Source organism: Octodon degus, unplaced genomic scaffold (assembly GCF_000260255.1).
Source record: "Octodon degus isolate 3935 unplaced genomic scaffold, OctDeg1.0 scaffold00122, whole genome shotgun sequence".
NCBI classification, from domain to species: Eukaryota; Metazoa; Chordata; class Mammalia; order Rodentia; family Octodontidae; genus Octodon; species Octodon degus.
Genome location: NW_004524698.1, coordinates 1,455,122 through 1,474,149, shown reverse-complemented (window position 1 = coordinate 1,474,149; position 19,028 = coordinate 1,455,122). Strand labels below are relative to the sequence as shown.

The following is a 19,028-nucleotide window of genomic DNA, read 5'->3' as shown; positions in this document are numbered from 1 at the left end:
CTATGTTTACGTTGGTGTTGCCTGCCACCCCCACTCTCTGCCCACTGGGCCACACACTTCTTGATGAAAGGCAGCCCAGGACACTTGACTTACAAAGAATGTGCGATAAATTTCAAGTCCCTTTCCTCATGCACTGCATCTACTAGCTAAGTGCAGATTCTTTCTAACTCTCTCCTACAAGGCAAAAGTGGCTCACTACAAGCAATTCTAGCTACTTATACATCCACATTTTAGAAACCTTGAAAACAAATAGATCAAAGGGATTATAATGGTGAGGATTTATGTCTCTCAGCTGGCCACAAATCAGAGATCATTCTCCAGCTTACTGCTTGATCAAAGAGTCAGATATGAGAGAGAGTGCTCTGTGCTAATGGGGATGTATCCCCATAAAGTTGCTTTTTTTTTTTTTTTTTTTTTTTTTTTACAGTGCTTTTATAGAAAATATCGGAATTTTTTTTGGTGGAACCAGGAATTGAACTCAGACCCTTGCGCCTGCCAGGGAAGCGTTTATTCCACTGAGCCATCTCCCCAGCCCCCAAATTGTTGGATTTTTAAAATTCACATTACAGCATGGTCATGGAGTACAACTTTATAATAGTGTTGATATGTTCTTTGTTAATGCATGGTGAAATGCTGAAATTGCTAATTATATTCAGAAAATTTTTAAAGGATTTAGAAGGAAAAAGACTAATTTTTCTTGGTCTTCCCTGAAAATTACTAGAAAAAGAAAAAATTTTTTACTGAAGTTAAATGTTTTATTTCTTTACAGAAAATATCTTTTAACAAAGCCGGCACATATTGAGTCTGAGGACAGTGAGGTTTGCCAGCTCTATGTCTTGAAGGAGGAGCTGCCTACCACTGGGTTTGGAGTTACCCAAGGTAAATATTATGTTCTCTCTGTTTAGGGCTGTGTGGATGCATGCGTGTGCACGCTGACCTTTAGGTTCACTGAAGAACAATAACACGAGCCTAAGGGATATTAATACCAAAAGAAAAATTTAGTCACAACATTAAAAGTAGGAAATGAGAGTCTATAACCTTTCAGATGATCTTGAGTAAGCTTACTCATTTAAGCTTCCTGAAATTTTTAACAGAAATTTATAATCTGTACTTATATTTAGATCCCTGATATATGTGAGGATGTATGTAGTTTCTTTTCCTCATGCACTATATCAACTACAGTCCATCAGAATACCTACTTAATTCATTTAGTTTGGGGAGGTGAATAGTAACTTATGAAAAAATTCAAAGCACACCTTTGCTATCACTGGGTTGGGTCAGTTTTATACCTTTTCTGCAGGGTTCTACTAATGATAGTATTTATTGTTAATAAAATTTTAAATTACATAAACATTTAGAATCATTTTGGGAAGGTGCTTTGATTGTAAACACAGACTTATCGCGAACAAAAACTCATGAATGTGATTTCTCTTTTTACCTTTTTTTCTTTCCTCATTAGGTTTATTGAGAGTGAAATCTTGCAAAATACTAGTTGATAGAGCATACCAGGAGCATATCATGTCTAATGCTTCTGTTTTACTTTTCAGAAAGAGAACGTAGCATGCCCCATAAAATTTCAAGGGATCAACTATCATCTGAAAATCTAAGTTCAGCTGTGGGACAAAAGATCGCCTCTCCCAACCGAGTTCTCTCAGATGAGAACAGTTATGCTACCATAGTGGTTGGTTTTCCAGATCTCATGGTAAGTATCAACCTTTTATATCATTGAACAAATTTTTATTTTATTTTATATCATTATGTATTTGGTACAAGATCTCACTATACAGCTGAGATTTGTAGTGATCCTCCTGTTTTCAGCCTCCCCAGCACTGGGATTATAGGCATGTACCACCAAGCTGGGTTTCGGTGGCCAGCTCTGTACGCCTGGGGGCAGGGCCAGCATGGATGTGGTGCCAGGGATCGAATCCTGGTCCCTGCACTTGCCTAAGCAGGTGTATCTCACTGACACTGAACAAATGTTTTTAATCTTCAGTTTGACCTATAATCTATAAGCCTGTTTCAGGGATAATTTAAAATAGAATAGTTTTCTGGTATATACTTCAAATCAAGTTCACATTTGAAATCAGTCACAAAAAGAATATCTATATAACTCTATTATGTTTAAAAACCTAGGATTTAAAGTATAATACAATGATGTAATCTAGTAAGGAGGCACAAGTATTATTCACATGTGAGAGTTCGTGTGACATAGTACTACCTTACCCACAGATGGAGATTTTCTATCATGTTATCTGTACTTTGTCAAAAGGAGTAAAGTGAAACCAATAAAGTAATATACCTTCTAAAATTTTTATGTTAAACATATTGGAGTATCATTACTGTACAATAAAAATTTTGATAGTCATGAACACCAATTCATTTTCCATTGAGTAGCACTCTATTTTTTAAATGTATTTAGTACAGGGTCTACATGGTCTCACTACACAGATCAGACTCTTAGAATCCTCCTATTTTCAGCTCCCCAAGTACTGGGATTACAGGTGTGTGCCACCATGCCCAGTCTTAATCGATGCCTCAGTGCACTCTGGGGGCGGAACTAGCATGGCACGCCAGGTATCAAATCCCGGCCACTGCACTCTGCTGAAGTAGGCACTTTAGTCCACTGAGCTATCTGGCTGGCCCTGATTTATCTTATTTTTGTAGCATTCTGCAAAACGATACCATAATGGCCAGGGCCTCAGTATTTCTTATATATGGGCCCTTCTGCTGTTTTCCACTGTTAACTGTAGAGGCTATGTATAATTGACTTCAGGTGAAACTGGGCACCATCCTCCCCCAGGGAGATGTGGGAAAATGAAATGCAAATGCTATTTCAGTACAAGTTATAGATGTAGCTCCATGTGGTATCATTAAACATTTAATTTTAATAATTTCCTTTATAGCTTTTACTTGGGATGATATAATCATTTAAAGATAAAAATATTAGGCTCTGCCTGATAATACACCAATCCTGCATCCCTCAGAAATTTAATATAATTAATGAAGGTTTGGTACTTCAGTATATGAGATATTAGAAATCCAAAACCTAATAGATAATATGTGGCTTAGGACTTTACCATATGTCTTTCTAATTATCAAGAAGAGAATCATTTGCTAGTATATTATATAACTAGAGATATGTTGTTGGAATATAGTGTCTATGTAACTTAAATGAATGGTTAGCAATGTATTTAATATTCTTTCTCTCTGAATGTTTGCCACTATGAGTACAAGAAATAATAGAGCTTTTCTGCGAAGACAAAACTATCTAAATAAACCATTTCATCGCTTAATCTGATTAAGATATTACTATGGAAATAGAATGTTGCTATACCAAAAGTGAAAAAGTAAAGGCTGGGTATAAGGCACTTCTTGTATTAATCCTATAGAAATCTGCTGTAGCTTTTAAGATTACTGGCCTGATTAAAGTAAAAGCTGTATCCTTGATACCTCGCGTGGTATGCCATGGGAGATACCCAATGAATATTTGTTAAATGGAAGGTTAATGTCAGGTAGCCTTTCAATGTTTTATAATAGCAGTCATATTTTTAAGCTCCTGTATTGTTCTAAATCCTTTCATATATAATAGTTAATTTTTATGACAATTCTACAAAGCCTTACTGGTAAAATAGTAGAAGCATAAAGGTGTTGTATAACCCCAGGGCTATGAAGGTTATAAGCAAGGAACTGAGGGCTTGAACTCAAGTGTGTCTAACACTCTAACTCATATCATTTCTTTTATACCACACTGCCTTTCCGCTTTTATGTGAATTTATTTGGATTCCTTATACAACTATTAACAAAGGGGTATGTCAGCCCTTAATAACTTTCTTATAGTTATCAGAGGCAACAAATTATTGTAAACCTATGTGTAAATTTCTTAACCTCATACCAAAGACAGTAGCTATAAACGCCTATACCAAATATCCTAAACGGTGAATATAAAATGCGCTTAATTATCAAAAATAAGATTAGGATATCTACTATCACACATCTAGCAAACATCTTACTAAGTGTCTGAGACAAGCTACATACAGAAAAAATTGATCTGTTATACTTCATTAAAATTTAAAACTTCAGCTCTGTACAACACTGTTAAGAGACATCTAGGTGTGGTGAGGCTCATCTGTAATAACAGCAGTCTAGGAGTCTGAGGCAGGAGCATCATAAGCTTTAGCCCTCCTTGGCAACCTAGGAAGGCTCTGTTTCTAAATAAAAAACAAAAAACGCTAGGGATATAGTTTGGTGCAAAGACCTGAGTCTAATCTGTAGTACTAAGAGACTGAGAGATGGAGACAGAGAGTTACTTCTATAAATCTGCTTGTTGGAAGAAAACATTTGAAATCTACTTTTATAGCAAAACACTGTATCCAGAATATGTTTCTTGAAACTCAATAGTAAAAAACAATCAAATTTTTAAAATGCGACAAATAAACCAGTGTAAGGTATCGAAGATCACAGCCCAAGCAGAGTAAGAAAGACATCTGTGGCCATTGTGTGTAAGGAGCTGTATTTTATGACAGCATGGCAGATCAGTCGATGAGCAAAGGTTATTGTGTTGGATAATTTGCTATTCATATGAGAAAAGGATGAACAAGGGCCCTGCTTCACATCATTCACAAAAATTAATTCCTTATGGGTTAAGGATTTAAATATGAAAAACTTTAGAGCACTATGCAGATTTTTAGAGGAAAATATAGTTTATGATCTTAGGAAGGAATCAATATTCATGGTAAAATTTTAATGTAAAGCAAAAAAAAATGGAAGACAAAATTCCAGGCAGGTGCACATGCCACTGAGCTATATCCCCAGCACCAACACAAAATTCCAGAAGAATTGGATTTAGGGAAGGCAGAGATATGTGCTTGAGAAAGGACACTCCAAGGACTTCAGAATTACCAGTTCTGATCTACTTTTTCCGCTATAGAATAGATGTATAATTGTTTGTTGTACTATGTTTAAACTAGTGGTACTATTGTATTCTCTCTTTTTAGTTGTAATTTGTTTCAAAAGAAAATAGTTTAGGGGCTGGGGAGATAGCTCAGTTGAATAAGCGCTTACCTGGCAAGCGCAAGGGCCTGAGTTCAATCCCCAGCTCCACAAAAAGAAAGAAAAAAACTCAGAAAATAGTTTAACTTGTATATTTCACTCTTGGCTGGAAATTACAATTATTGGTGAAACAGCCATTTCCCAAAAGATTAAAGAATGATTTGGCTTTCTTATACTGGTGAAACAATAATTTACCACCGATGTCTGCTTGAAGGCTTGCATTGTAAAAGTTACTGTTGAACATAGAGTACAGTACGTTAGCACTTTAATCTTTCCTCTTCCTCCCTGCTCCCTCCCTCGGGCCCTTCCCCGCCCCCTTTTAGTCACCCAGTGAAGTGTATTCTTGGAGGAGGCCAACATCTCTGCATAAGCCAAACGTGACCAGTACATCATTCTATGGAGAGAAGAAGAAGAAAGATGGGACTCCAAAACAGAGCAATTGCGTGACTCTTTTAGATCCTAATCAGGTAGTCAGGATTTTGCCCCCAGGAGAAGTCCCTTTAAAAGACATCTACCCAAAAGGTAAGGATTTACTAACTCCTAATTTACCAAGTTTATTAATGGTGGCTTACTTTCAGCAGGTAATATTTCGTTTATCACTGTCACTTCATATTTATAAATAGCTTTGATAAGGGACATTTGGTTTATTACTATCATTTCGTATTTGTAAATATGAATCATTCTGAGAAGTTGGAAGTAGCTAAAAAGAGCTATGTATTTCAAAAGTGCTCACTCATCTTCACAGGTGTGTGCTTGTCAGCACTGAGGTAAGAATTTGTCCTCAGTGGCGGCACTACATAGAATGTAGTTTTCAGGTGCCTTTAAAAATTATTAGAGGGCTGGGGAGATAGCTCAGTAGTATAAGCATTTGCCTGGCAAGTGTAAAGACCTGAGTTCAATCCCCATTTCTGCCAAAAATCAATCAATCAATCAATCAATCAGTCAATCAATCTCAAAAATTATTAGGATAGGGCCAGGGCTGTAGCTTAGTAGAATAGGTGCCTGCCTGGCAAGCGCAGGATCCTGAGTTCAATCCCCTGTACTGGAAAAACAAAAAATTATTAGGATATTAGGCAAAGAAACTTGAGACTTAGGGTCAGCAACTTAGTATATTGATTAATTCATCAATGCTCTGCATGTCAATTTATGTTTATTACTGCATAACATATTCAAGTGCAGTGCTGATGGTTTCTTGTATGTATCTACTGTATGTTCAAACCCCATTCTGTTTATCTGGCTGGTCCTTATTATGTTAGTGTGGTCCTTACAAATGAAATGTTAAGTATTTTTTAATAATAAGGACCAGCCAGATAACTCACAGGGCTTGCCAGATAGCTCAGCGGATTGAAGTGCCTGCTTAGGCAGATGCAGGGGCTGAGGGTTCTATCACCGGCCTGCTATGCCTGCCTCGCCCCCAGGGTGCACTTTGACAGTGATTGAGACTAGGTATGATGGTGCACACATGTAATCCCAGCACTTGGGGGGCTAACGAACAGGAGGATCACTATGAGTCTGATCTGTATAGTGAGACCCTATAGACCCTGGCCTAAATACATTAATCATCATCATCATCATCAATCACTGGCTTAGAAAAGCCCCAGTTAAATAAAAATATTTAGAATTAGTCCCTTCCAAGCCTAAACTTATGAAAAATGAATAGAAATTTCCTTAGAATGTCTTTTATAGTAGAAGAGGCAAATGAGCAAACTGCCAGTTGCAGTACAGTACAAGCCAGACTTGTGATAAAGTGACTCCTGAAAGACAAGTAGGAGTCAATCCAAGGAAGGAGCTGCTGCAGGAAAAGGGAGCCACATGAAAGGTGGAGGAGCTCAGCAGAGCTTCGCAGCAGTCAGCATGGTGTTCTATACCAAAGCTTAGGACACTTTCATCCACCCAGACATTCTCACTTGTCCTTCATTGTAGTCCATCATTAATCACCACCTTCTAGGGCGGAATCTCAGTGATATATCTTATTACTAAATTCTATCACCAAAATCCCATTCAAAGCACCTTGGCTGTGGTATTGCCGTGGCTTCCTGTCAATAGTACTTCTTCCGCTCTTCCCCTTTCCTGCCTGTTCTCATATATCACAGTAATACTTCTAATGTACTTATTGGTTTATTAAAGTTTATTAATAATACTGTGTATTATTGGTTCATGCACAGTAAAATTCATCCTTTCTGTTGTATAATTCTGTGAGTGTGACAAATACAAACAGTTGTATCATCACCACCAAAATTAATAAGAGTTCCCTTACTCTCAAATTCTCCCCATGTCACTTGTGGCCCAGCCCTTCAAACTACCTCCAACTTCTAGCTATTCTGATTTCTGTCCTTACAGATTTGCTTTTTTACCATAACATAATACTAATGGAATCATACTGTACATAGGTTGTAGTCTTTTTACTCTGTCTTCTTAAACTTTATATAATGTATTTGAGAATCATTTGTGTTGTATATAGTAAGAGCTTGTTCCTTTTTATTGCCAAGTGATGTATGGATGTACCACTACTATATGGATATACCAAACTTGCCTGTACATTCACAAATTGATGGATATTTAGATTTCCTCTGGTTTGGGGCAATAATGAGTAGGTCACTATAAACATTCATGTATCCCTGGTTCCACAAAAAAAAAAAAAAAAAAAAAAAAAATACAAAAAAAAATTCATGTACTCTTATAAGTGAACATAGATTTTTGCTTCACTTGAGCAAATACTTAGGAATGGCTTTTTGTATCATATAATAAAATTTCTGGGGCTGGAGAGATAGCTCAGTAGAATAAGTGCTTGCCTGGCAAGTGCAGGATCCTGAGTTCAATCCCCAGTACCACAAAAATAAATAAATAAATAAATAGATAGATAAATAAATAAAAATTGCCCAACTGTTTTATAAAGTGGCAATATCATCTTGCAGTCATGTTAGCAATGAATGAGAGCTGCAGTTGCTCCGCGTCCTTGTCAGCACTTAGCATTGTCAGTTTTTCCACCTTTCTATAGTGCTGTCATTATAGTACTACCACATGATTTTAACTGTGCTTTCCCTTGCACCTAAGGTGTCGAGCATTGTTTCTTGTGTATCTAATTCAAGAAATTCCTCTTCAGATCTTTTGCCCATTTTTGAGTTTTTATTATTTATGAGTTTCGAGTGTTTTTATATATTCTAGATGTCAGTGCAGTGTCAGATATATACTTTTAAAACATTTCCTCCTATTTTGATGAAGGGCAAACATCCTAATTTTTTTCTAGAAGTTTTATAGATTTATATTTTACATGTAGATTTATGATCCATTTTCAGGCAAGTTTTTACAAAATGGTGTAAGAAGCAAACACAGAAGCCCAAGACTCAGAACCCGTTGTTAAGAAAGATTCAGAAGAGCTTGTGAAGAATTTGGTACAGGGAAGAGTTGGTCATCACCATGCTGGTAGCTCAGCTTTTCTTTCCACTGCTTTACATACTACCGTTTAGTCACTGATTTTTCTTTGACAAGGCACACTAGATTCTTTCCAAGGTTTTGCCACTGTACATAGTGGGACTGTGACTATTCTTCTACCTGACTCCATATGTTAAAGAGTAGAATTGCCAGTAGTGTTTTTCCAGCAGCATGAAAACATCAGCGGAGAACACCATAATATGGAAACCCATAAATAAAAGCTTTTTAAAAAAATCGCTACTAGGGATTGAACCCAGGTCCTTGTACTTGTCAGGCAGATGCTTAGACTACCGAGCTATTTTCCCACCCCAATAAAAGCTTTTTTGGGGGGTATACTCACATTTTGTGAGTAAAGACAGAAGTGAGTGAACATCAAATTGTGTTTGTAGAGTGAAAAATTTTAGTTTAATCTTCCCTTGAAGATATTTTCGGTTGGTTTGCCTGATAGTTTTATGATACTCTTTTCTTTTTCTTTCTTTCTTTTTTTTTTTTAAGAGCAGAATATATTTACTGGGGGAAAGAACGCTTCTCTCAAGAGAGGGATGGGAGGGAACCTGAGCATGCTGCCTCAGTTTTTATGCTTCTCTTAACCTGGCATTGTGCATATAATCTGTCCCTATTGTTCTTGGGAACAACATGATAAACACTGCAGCAATGATTTCCATTTAATAGCCAGTAATCTTTAATCTTTAAATGCAGTTTATTCCTATCTTTGAAGTCCACCCAGATTATAAATATAATGAAAACACACAGAACTTCCATTGTGTCTATAGTGTAGAAACATTGAAATTGGTTGGACAAGGACTTGACTATATTTGGAAAAAAGGTGAACACAGTTCTCATTTTCTTAATTCAATTGAATACTCTGTTGAAGGGTAGCCATAAGATTTTGATTTATTTTCACTTCAGGAAGCATTACTTTTGATTATTTAAAAAATCCTGGGGGCCGGGGAAATAGCTCAGTAGAATAAGCGCTTGCCTGGCAAGCACAAGGGCCTGAGTTCAATCCCTGGTTACACACACACACACACACACACACACACACACACACACACACACACACAATCCTTACCTCTCCTACCACACTACTACTATTCTTAATACTTCTCCAGTAGCCAGAAATTCCCTTTTCTGATATCTGAAAATGTTTTTTTTTTTTTAATACCAGTAATAAAATTCCTGCTTTCTCCCTCTTGAAACAGTAGGCAGAGTCATTATTGTATTTTCTTACCCTCTATGCTATGGAATCAGTTTTGATAGTGAAAGGAAATATGTAAAGTACTTTAAAATAAATTGGCCTGTGTTACTTTCCTGGTAACCTGAAAGCACTGATGACAATAGTTCAGTTTAATACTACTACTTATAAAGAAAAAAAAATGGCTTTAAGTGGTAAGCCAAAATGTTTAAATTAGTGAGTTAGGCAGCCCTTGTCATTCCAACAGCTTTAGTAACTGGTCATTTTTGGCAAACAGAACAAAACAAAACAATCCTGGTCTATAAATAACTTAACCTACTTCAGCAGGCATTGTCACAAATTACATATACTATAAAACTTTAACCACAACTGACCTTCTGTCTCGAGCAGCACAGTGCAGATGGTGTGTAATTTTTATGATAAACATGTCCATTTTATGCAAGTGGCTTTCCGGAGACAGCCGGGCTATACAGGTGATCATGTTACAGAAGATTCTTTCCTTGTCACTCCTCTCCCTGTACACCACTATCTCTTCCTTCTCAGCCTTTTGCTCCATGGGACTTCGTCTTGCCCAACTCTCCGGTGCATTCCCTGACCCAAATTGTAATTCCAGCTCTGGGATTGTTTACGAGTCTGCAGAGGCCCACAGTGGCTTGAGAAGAAAGAAATAAAATGGAAGGGAGGGAAGGGATGAGAAGGAGAGAGGTATGGAACTTTCCTTGTTGTGCTGTGAGCTCCTCAAAGGCAACTACTACTTAGGTGCAGAGCATTTTCTCACTGCATTGTTCCTCAAAATAATGCTTGTTTCTCAAATGCTATTGTTCCCACCTTCTGACAAAGAAAAACAGACCTCAGAGAGGTAAATAACCTGACTGAAATAACACAGCTAGAAAACACCAAACCCAGAAGTTCACACAAGCTCAGACTGATTACAAGCTGGGTGTTAATTGTGCCATGTTTGATTGAATCCCACTCAACAGTGTTGTGACTTCTCAAAAAGGAAAGCACAATTCAGATGATGGACTATTTTTGATAAGCTATCAGTGCGAAGGGCTGGGAAATAGTTTGATGGTAGAGTGCCTGCCTAAGCATGTGTGAGATCCTACGTTCAATTCCTAGTATAGAGGGAAAGAAAAAGATGCCTGCAAGTACTAATCTATCTTGAGAAGCTATCAAAGACAATAAAAATAAAGGGATTATTTTCTGACACTAAAAAAAAAGAAAACAAAACAATCACAGGCCAATATGTTTCCCTTTGATATCCCTGTGTTTTCCTGAAGGAAATACAATTTTCAATCCAGCTATGAGAGCTAGACTTACCCAGTACCTTGTCAAGTGATCCTAGAACTCTACCTTAATCTTCTTATAACTTCTTTATGCTTCTAGTAGTGTTCAAGCATTCTTAGGTTCCTGTTTGGTGCCAAACTGTCCTTTAATAGTTGGCTCATATTGTGACTTATTTGCAGATATTGAGCCTCCAGAGACAACTGGTTATATAGAAGTCACTGATCTTCAATCGAAAAAACTCCGATACATCCCTGTTCCCAGGTAATTCATTTCACTTCTGTCCATAGCTTAGTATGTCATTTAAAAAGTGAGTTCGGGGCTGGGGAGATGGCTCAGTGGAATAAGCACTTGCCTGGCAAGCGCAAGGGCCTGAGTTCAATCCCTGGTTCCGCAAAAAAAAAAAAAAGAAGTGAGTTCTTAGCAAGGCACAGTGGTATATACCTGTCATTTCAGCTCCCCAGGAGGTTGAGGCAGGAGGAGTGCAAGTTAGAGACCAGCCTCCTTGACTTAGCAAGACCCTGTCTTAAAATTTAAATAAAAAAATAAATAAATAAAGGACTGAGGATGTAGCATAATGGCTCCCTGGGTTCAATCCGCAGTTAAAAAAAAAAAAAAAAATAATCTTACCAAGTTCTCTGAATAAATGTGTAACTTTTGCCTCCTTAAATAGCAAGCTCTTCTTTGCCTGGTTACACTTGGTTTATATCTTGCTGTTCTGCATGCTTTACTGGCATTTTTATTTTCATTTTAGAAAAATATTCAAATATTTCAAATAAACTATAAATGCTAAGGGTTGGGAATAGGTGTTAAGTTTCATAGGCTTCTAGCCTTCATTCTTTTTTGTTTGATCTGTTCTAATGCTAAGTTTTTCTGTACCAAAAATAACATTGTTAGTATTACAGGAATTTTAATACTTACTACCTGTATGTATTGGTTTTGTGAAGTTTGTATTCAAAATGTCAAAGGAATTTAAGTAGCATTTGTTTAATATGATTAGTCATGAAGGCCATAAAGGAGTCAAAGGATACCCAGAGATTTAGACTGGACCTCATCACCATTCACTGCCTTTATTATTGTCCAGAGGTGGAAGCAAAGGCCTGTCCTAGACTCAGGATCCAAAAGCAGATGCATCAAGCTCTGTCTGTCTTTGAGGAACACACAGACAGGTGTTCTCACCTGCAATCTGTCCTTTACTGAGCATATCAGTGCCTTATCTCCGTCTGTTTAGCCTAGGCTCCTCCTTACCTTCCCTGACTTGTCCCCAGGCCAAAGCCTCCTTTATCTAATCTTTCCACTCTATGTAAGTCTGGATCCTATTCTACCCCAACCTCCAGGGGGACTTTCCCACCTGTGCCTGAGCCCTCCGTAAAACAATAGTAAAACTTTGCCTACATGCCTAGTCTTAATCAGAAGATCTTGTTATGGTTTGTGTCTAGTTGTCCCTCCAAAGCCTCAAGCAGTTATGGGGCAGACTTCAAAAGTGTATGGGGGCTGGGGAAATGGCTCAGTAGAATAACAGCTTGCCTGGCAAGCTCAAGGGCCTGAGTTCAATCCCTAGTTCTGAAAAAAAGAAAGAAAGAAAGAAAGTCTGTGATTAATTCATGATACAGTGCTGGGATTATGGGTGTGAGTGCTATACCTGGCCTTGGGTGGATAGCCTGAATGCAACATGAGACAGACTAGCTCTCTGTTGCTGTTGTTGGCACTACTCCTCCCTTTTGCTCCTGCTATTTTGCTGTTTTCAGTTGCCCTCTGCCATGTGCCAGTCTGAGAGTGTGGACTGAAATCTCCACACACTGTGAGCTAAATAAACCATTCCTACTTTAATTTTGTGTGTCAGGTATTTATTCCCAGCAATGACAGAGACAATCCTGGAGAGCTTTCCTGTGTCAGAGGAAAGCCAGCAGCCTCAGCTGAGCTGTCTGTCACTCAAAACATCACCAGACCACTTTTCTTCCTACTAACCTCGAGAAAAAGAAGTTCAGCATGACATTGTGAAATCACTCAGCAGTTACCAGTTGCATTTCTAGGACACTTTAATTAGATTACCAGACTGTGCAAAATGAAGTAATTCTTCAAAGAAATTTATTTTAAAAAAAGAAATGTATGTTCTTGTATATGTATGTATGTATACATGTATGGACAACTTTACATCTTGGAGCTTGTGTATGTGTGGAAAAAGCTTTAGACACTTGAAGAAATTTCTTATTCCATCTTAGTTGTATACTATTAAGATGTATGGCTCGTTCAAGTAACAAAAGCAAAGAACATCTTTTTTATAAAAGCATTTTGAAGCACTGATAATTTTTTCCAGTACTTCTTTTAATCCCACCCTCCCCCAGAGCTTTTTAATTTCAGAGTTTTGAAACTTTCTGTATAAGGTCCATGTTCTACCTGCCATAGAAGACCTTGTGGAAGTGTGGCTGCTGAGCACTGTAATTTACATATGCAGAGCAGCATTTTCCAATGGAAATGCAACTCAAGGCACAAATATAATTTTATGCTTATCGTAGCCACAAAAATATTAAAAGATCCCAGCACTGAGTGCATGTTCAAGCACAGCCCATGTAATTTAGTGACCCGAGCAAGACCATGGCTCAAAATAAAACATGAAAAAGGGCTGAGGATGTAGCTAATTCAGAGGCCCTGGATTCAATCCTGTCTACAGAGAAAGAAGGAAGGAAAGGGGAGAAGGAGGAAGGGAGAGAAATAGATGAATTTCACATTAATAATCTATTTAACCTAGTGTGTCCAAAATATTATCCTTTTTACTTTGATATGTGTTCAATATAAAAATTTTAGTGTATGAGCTTCTGAGGCAAGAGGATATACAAAAATTTTAAGGTCATATTTTATTTTCCGTATTTCTTCTAAGTTTTTGAAACCCAGCATATAATCGTACTTATATACCTCTCAATTTGGAGTTTTTGCATTGCAAGAGTTCATTATCAATACTTTGGTCTTCAAGGGAATACCTTTGGATTTCATTTGTTTTGCTAGTTGCATTTTACTAGATATCAGGAATTTTCATTTGTTGGCTAATTTCAATTATTAATTAATTAATTTTCTATATTTTAGGGCAGGGTCTACAGGGTCTCACTACGTAGATTGGATTCATAATGATTCTCCTGTTTACAGCCTCTGAAATGCTGGGATTACAGGTGCATACCACCACACCCAGGCTCAGTGGCTGTCTCAAAGTGTCCCAGAGGTGAGGCCTGCGCAGCAGGCCAGGGATCGAACCCTGGCTTCTGCGCTTTGCCTAAGCAGGCTCCTTAGTCTGCTGAGCTATCAAGCCAGCCCACTAATTTCAGTTAATAGGAAATTTAATAATAAGACTATAGTGTGAATATGGGGCCAAATGAATGTGTTATTTTTTCCCTTGCATATTTTTCTCTATATATTTTCATTTTTAAAATGACACCACCTAACTCAGATGTGACTATATGTAAATTTAGACTTTATTATTATTTTTTGTTTATTTAAAACTTTATATATATATATATATATATATGAAATATACATTTAAAAAGAAAGTAATCAAGGGATTCTAGACCTGATGTACAAACTGTAGTAAATATGTTGAAGAAATTGCCCCTGTGAGCTGAAAATTATGTGGTAGGTTTCAAGAGGGGGAAGATAGACACAGTTCTCAGTAGTACTCTACAACTGAAGTGTTATTGCCACATAATTTCACATAGATGAATGTCATTATTCTTGAATAGCTCTTTACTCCATAATTTGTAACTACTAATATTTTTCCCAAAACAATTTTTGATAGAATACCATAAAGTAAATCTCATTTCATATCACATTGCCTCCTTTGAATACTTTTAGGAGTTCTGTACAGTACTCCTGAAACACATGGTCCCATTCTCCTGTTCCCTTTATCATAAAAACATCTAAGAAATATGCAGTTGACTTTTCAAAATTTACATTCATAGAAATTACCATAAATAAGGTTATAGTATATAATAAAAGAAACATGAAATATATAATAATTATATATGTGTGTGTTCTTTGTGTTAGAGTCCTATCATTTTAAGAGTCAGAAAAGGTAAAAATCAAATACAAATGTATTTGAAATGCAGAAGCAAGACTTTAGTTTCAGCAATGACATGAAAGCTCTAAAACGTGAGGCCCCCAGGGCAGTTTGGGAGGTATTAATTGGTATGAAGTTTGTTTCTTTCTGATTGTGTCATCGGATGCCCACAAGCCCAGGAATGGCAAATGCAACAGTGGCTGTCCCTGCCCTAAAATATAGAAAATTAATTAATTAATAATTGAAATTAGCCAACAAATGAAAATTCCTGATATCTAGTAAAATGCAACTAGCAAAACAAATGCAAATAACCAATATATTGCTGTGCATTTTTGTTCTTTACAGTTGGATATTAGTATCTCCTCTCTCTCTCTCTCTCTCTCTCTCTCTCTCTCTCTCTCTCTCTCTGTTTCTCTGTGTCTCTCTCTGTCTGTCTCTTTCTCTGTCATTTTGAGACAGGGTCTTTCTATGCAGTTCAGTCTGGCCTTGACCTCACCTTGTAGCCAAGGCTGGTCTCAAACATGCAATGATCCTCCAGCTTTGGCCTCACGAGTCAGGGATTACAGGCGTGAGCCACTACACCCAGCTAGTATATTATCTCTTAGTGTTCTTACTATTAGAGTTCTACTCACGTCAGTCTGCTATAACAGCCTACCACAAACTTGTAGCTTAAATGACAGACTTTCATTTCTTACCATCTGGAAGCTGTGCAAGCCATGGTCACAGTGCTGACTGGTTCATTTTCTGGTGAGGGCTTTAAGATGGCTGCTTTCCATCTGTATCCTTGAATGGATACTATCACCTTACTGTTCTCGAATGGATATTGTCACAGTACTGTCACACTGAGCATTAGGGCTTCAGCATGTGAATTTTAGGAACCACAAATATGTAGCCCATAACAAATTCTTTATAGTAATTAAGGAATCTAAGTAACTTTTAACTGTCTTCATTACCTGAATTATCAACACATAGCATATTGTGATTAATTATACAATATCTTCATTAAAGTAGTTCTTGTTATTATGTTCTTTATTGTCCTGCTCTATGTTTACACACTCAATATATTCAGCCTCCCTTTTGCCCAAGACACATACTCTTGCAAGCTTCCTGTGCTGTGAAGTAGGCATGAGCAGGGATGAAAGCGTGAGTAATGTTGTGAACATACTTCTTAGACTGGAAAGAACATTTGAATGTGAAGTATCACCCTCCTGCTTTATTTTTATAGTTTCTTGTCTTCACGTTGGCTTCTTTTTTCAGATCAGAATCTCTCTCGCCTTATACCACATGGCTGTCGACTATTTCAGACACAGACGCGCTGCTGGCTGAGTGGGACAAAAGTGGCGTTGTTACGGTTGACATGGGAGGCCACGTGAGGCTGTGGGAAACTGGACTTGAACGGCTGCAGCGGTCCCTCATGGAGTGGAGAAACATGATTGGGCAAGAAGGCGACAGATATATGCAGGTACCACCTGAATTGACCTTACCTCTTATGGTGTGCACTCAGGTATGAGTGCCACACAGGGGGAAAGTCTAGCTTAGCGACTCAAATGTAGGTGCTTAAATAGCCAAGTTTTTGAACTCAAAACAGAAAAAGAGTAAGAAGTAAAAATAAACCTTTCCTGTTAGTACTTAAATATACAAGTTACTGGGAACACCATACAAATAAACTATTATCTTATCTTTTGAACCTTTATCATTTACTAGTTTCTAATATCAACTTTGTTTTATCTGTTGTTATTTTCACTACCACTGTTGTCAGCCTCTATATATGCTACCTAGGAAGCAGAAGCACTGAAGATCTAACATCCAGCCAACTCTTGTAAGGCCCAAATCTCTAGACTAGAGGTTAGCAAAATGTGCATCCAATAGGTTTTTACCAGGTTCCCTTTTTCTAGATGATTTAAATTTGGCAGGGGCCATCCAGATAGCTGAGAGGACTAAAGCACCTGCTTAGGCAGGCGACAGGGGTTCAATCCCTGGTGTGGTGTGGGTGCTAGCCCTGCCCCCAGGGCATGCTGAGCCAGAGATTGGATCTGGGCATGCTGGCTCATGCCTGTAATCCCAGCACTTGGGAGGCTGAAAACAGGAGGATCACTATGAGTCTGATCTGTGTAGTGAGACCCTATAGACTCTGTACAAAAAAAGAAAAAAGCAATCACAATGACTGGGCCACCAAGGCAAAAGGAAAACCCAGCAACTCTGAAAATAACTAGTAGCTGTCTGAAACTAATTGAAAGAATAAATGATGTATCTTATTTATAGTATATATAGGATATGCTGGTGTATCCTACTATATATAGTATATATAAATGATTTATTTAAGGTTTATTTTAATCTTTGAAAAAAACTCTTTACATTTTATTTTTATCTAATAAAAGGAAAGTAGGTCCTTGCCAGATGTGTTGATCTGCAAAAGTCCAATTAATAAGATGTTTCCACTGACTATACTATCAATAAATTAATAATTACTATTTTATGTGATTATTTTGTGATTTCCCTTAAAAGGGAAATCATTATGCTTATGAATAAATAATACATGTTTCTATTGATTCTTAAAAGTTTATAGGAAAATCTCAAGCCAAAATAAGCTAGTAATCTCTAGTACTTTTAAAGGGACATAAATAATTAAATTAAAACAAACATAATGCTCTTAAATAAACATGTTGTTAAGTGTAATGGATCTATTATTGCAATAGATAGATGTTGATCAATATCCATAATAACATTTAGAAGGCTAGTTACTTGTGATTCTGTTTCTATTATGCTAAACATTAATTTGTTCTCTGAATTAAGCTCCTAGCTTCACTAAAGTCATTGACACCTAATAGTAAATACAATTGTATTTAAATTTCATAAATTTTATTTTAATTTCTCATATGTTATAGAGAACAAAGGTTTTCTTTTCCTGTGGTCAAGATTTAAGGCCTACATTGAGGATTTTATTTTTTTCTCAAGAGAACTTGTGAAAAATTTGAGTAATGATTTCTATTGTGTTTCTTGACTGCTACAAAAATTAAATACTGTGTTTTAACTGCATAGCTGTTCTTCCCTGGCATTTCTCTGAATATACTGTGAATCTGTTTTCCCAGATTTTGGAAGTTAGACCTTTCATAAAGTAAGCAAAGGGACTCAGAGCTCTCCTTAGGTTTGCCAGCTGCCTGCAACCGTCCCTGTCGCTAGTGGAGTAACCTGATCGCCATCTAGTGGTCTGTGAACCTGTGTCCATCTTTTTGCTCTAGCAGTTTGAGTCAGCTTTGGGCCTCCTGCCTTGGAGGTTTACGCAGTCCTGTCTTCTGTGGTTCTTCCGGGTGACAGATACTCCGGGCAAACAACCTGCCAAGCAATCTACCACAAATGGCCCCTTGTTGTCCCGAGCTCTCAGGGTAGGAGCAGACAGACTGCCCATATTTGGGGACATAGCGGTTTACACGCTTTTCCACTGCCTTTTATTTCTTTGCTATGTTTCAGCCTCCTACATTTATTGAAAACCGTTCTTGATTTTAATTTTGTAAATGAAGGCATGGGTATGTTTTTAAAATGTGTGCAGCTTGCAAGAGTTTATGTAATTGAGCTCTGTGTATAAAATGTGTTTATGAATTTGATAAGAGCATGTAAACAACTATAGTAAACAGCTATAGCAATGAATTTGAAGTATTACTGTAACTAGTTCCTAGAGCCCATTTTTAAAAACACATGTTTATTTCTTTGGACTCCATGTTTTCATAAGCATGTTAAATAGAAGTCAGAAGTCCAACTGTATTTCATACATTCTTTATGAAGTATTATGTTTGTATTCTTCCCAATAATGCTATCAAAATACTCCAATTTTTTCAGAAATCAAGTATTATTTTCTCTAAAGGATTCTTCATGACTACATTTGGGGAACAAAAAGGTTAAGAAGTTACAGCTTTCAAATCTTCTTGTCTAATTATAGAAAACCAGAAAGCATATCCTCCACATCTTACTGGTAGAATCTCTTATAGGTTCTGTGTGTGTGTGTGTGTGTGTGTGTGTGTGTGTGTG

At 37.2% G+C, this 19,028-nt stretch overlaps 1 protein-coding gene across 1 annotated transcript in view; it reads left to right on the top strand.

Annotated features, from left to right (window-relative positions):
* Vwa8 (von Willebrand factor A domain containing 8) overlaps positions 1-19,028 on the top strand; it is a 441,297-nt gene that overhangs the window by 272,595 nt on the left and 149,674 nt on the right. Inside the window, exons 33-37 of the mRNA XM_023700137.1 lie at positions 770-879; positions 1,548-1,702; positions 5,373-5,571; positions 11,143-11,224; positions 16,263-16,467. Of these exons, the coding sequence (XP_023555905.1) occupies positions 770-879; positions 1,548-1,702; positions 5,373-5,571; positions 11,143-11,224; positions 16,263-16,467 (751 nt within the window). The remainder of the gene's footprint in view (positions 1-769; positions 880-1,547; positions 1,703-5,372; positions 5,572-11,142; positions 11,225-16,262; positions 16,468-19,028) is intronic.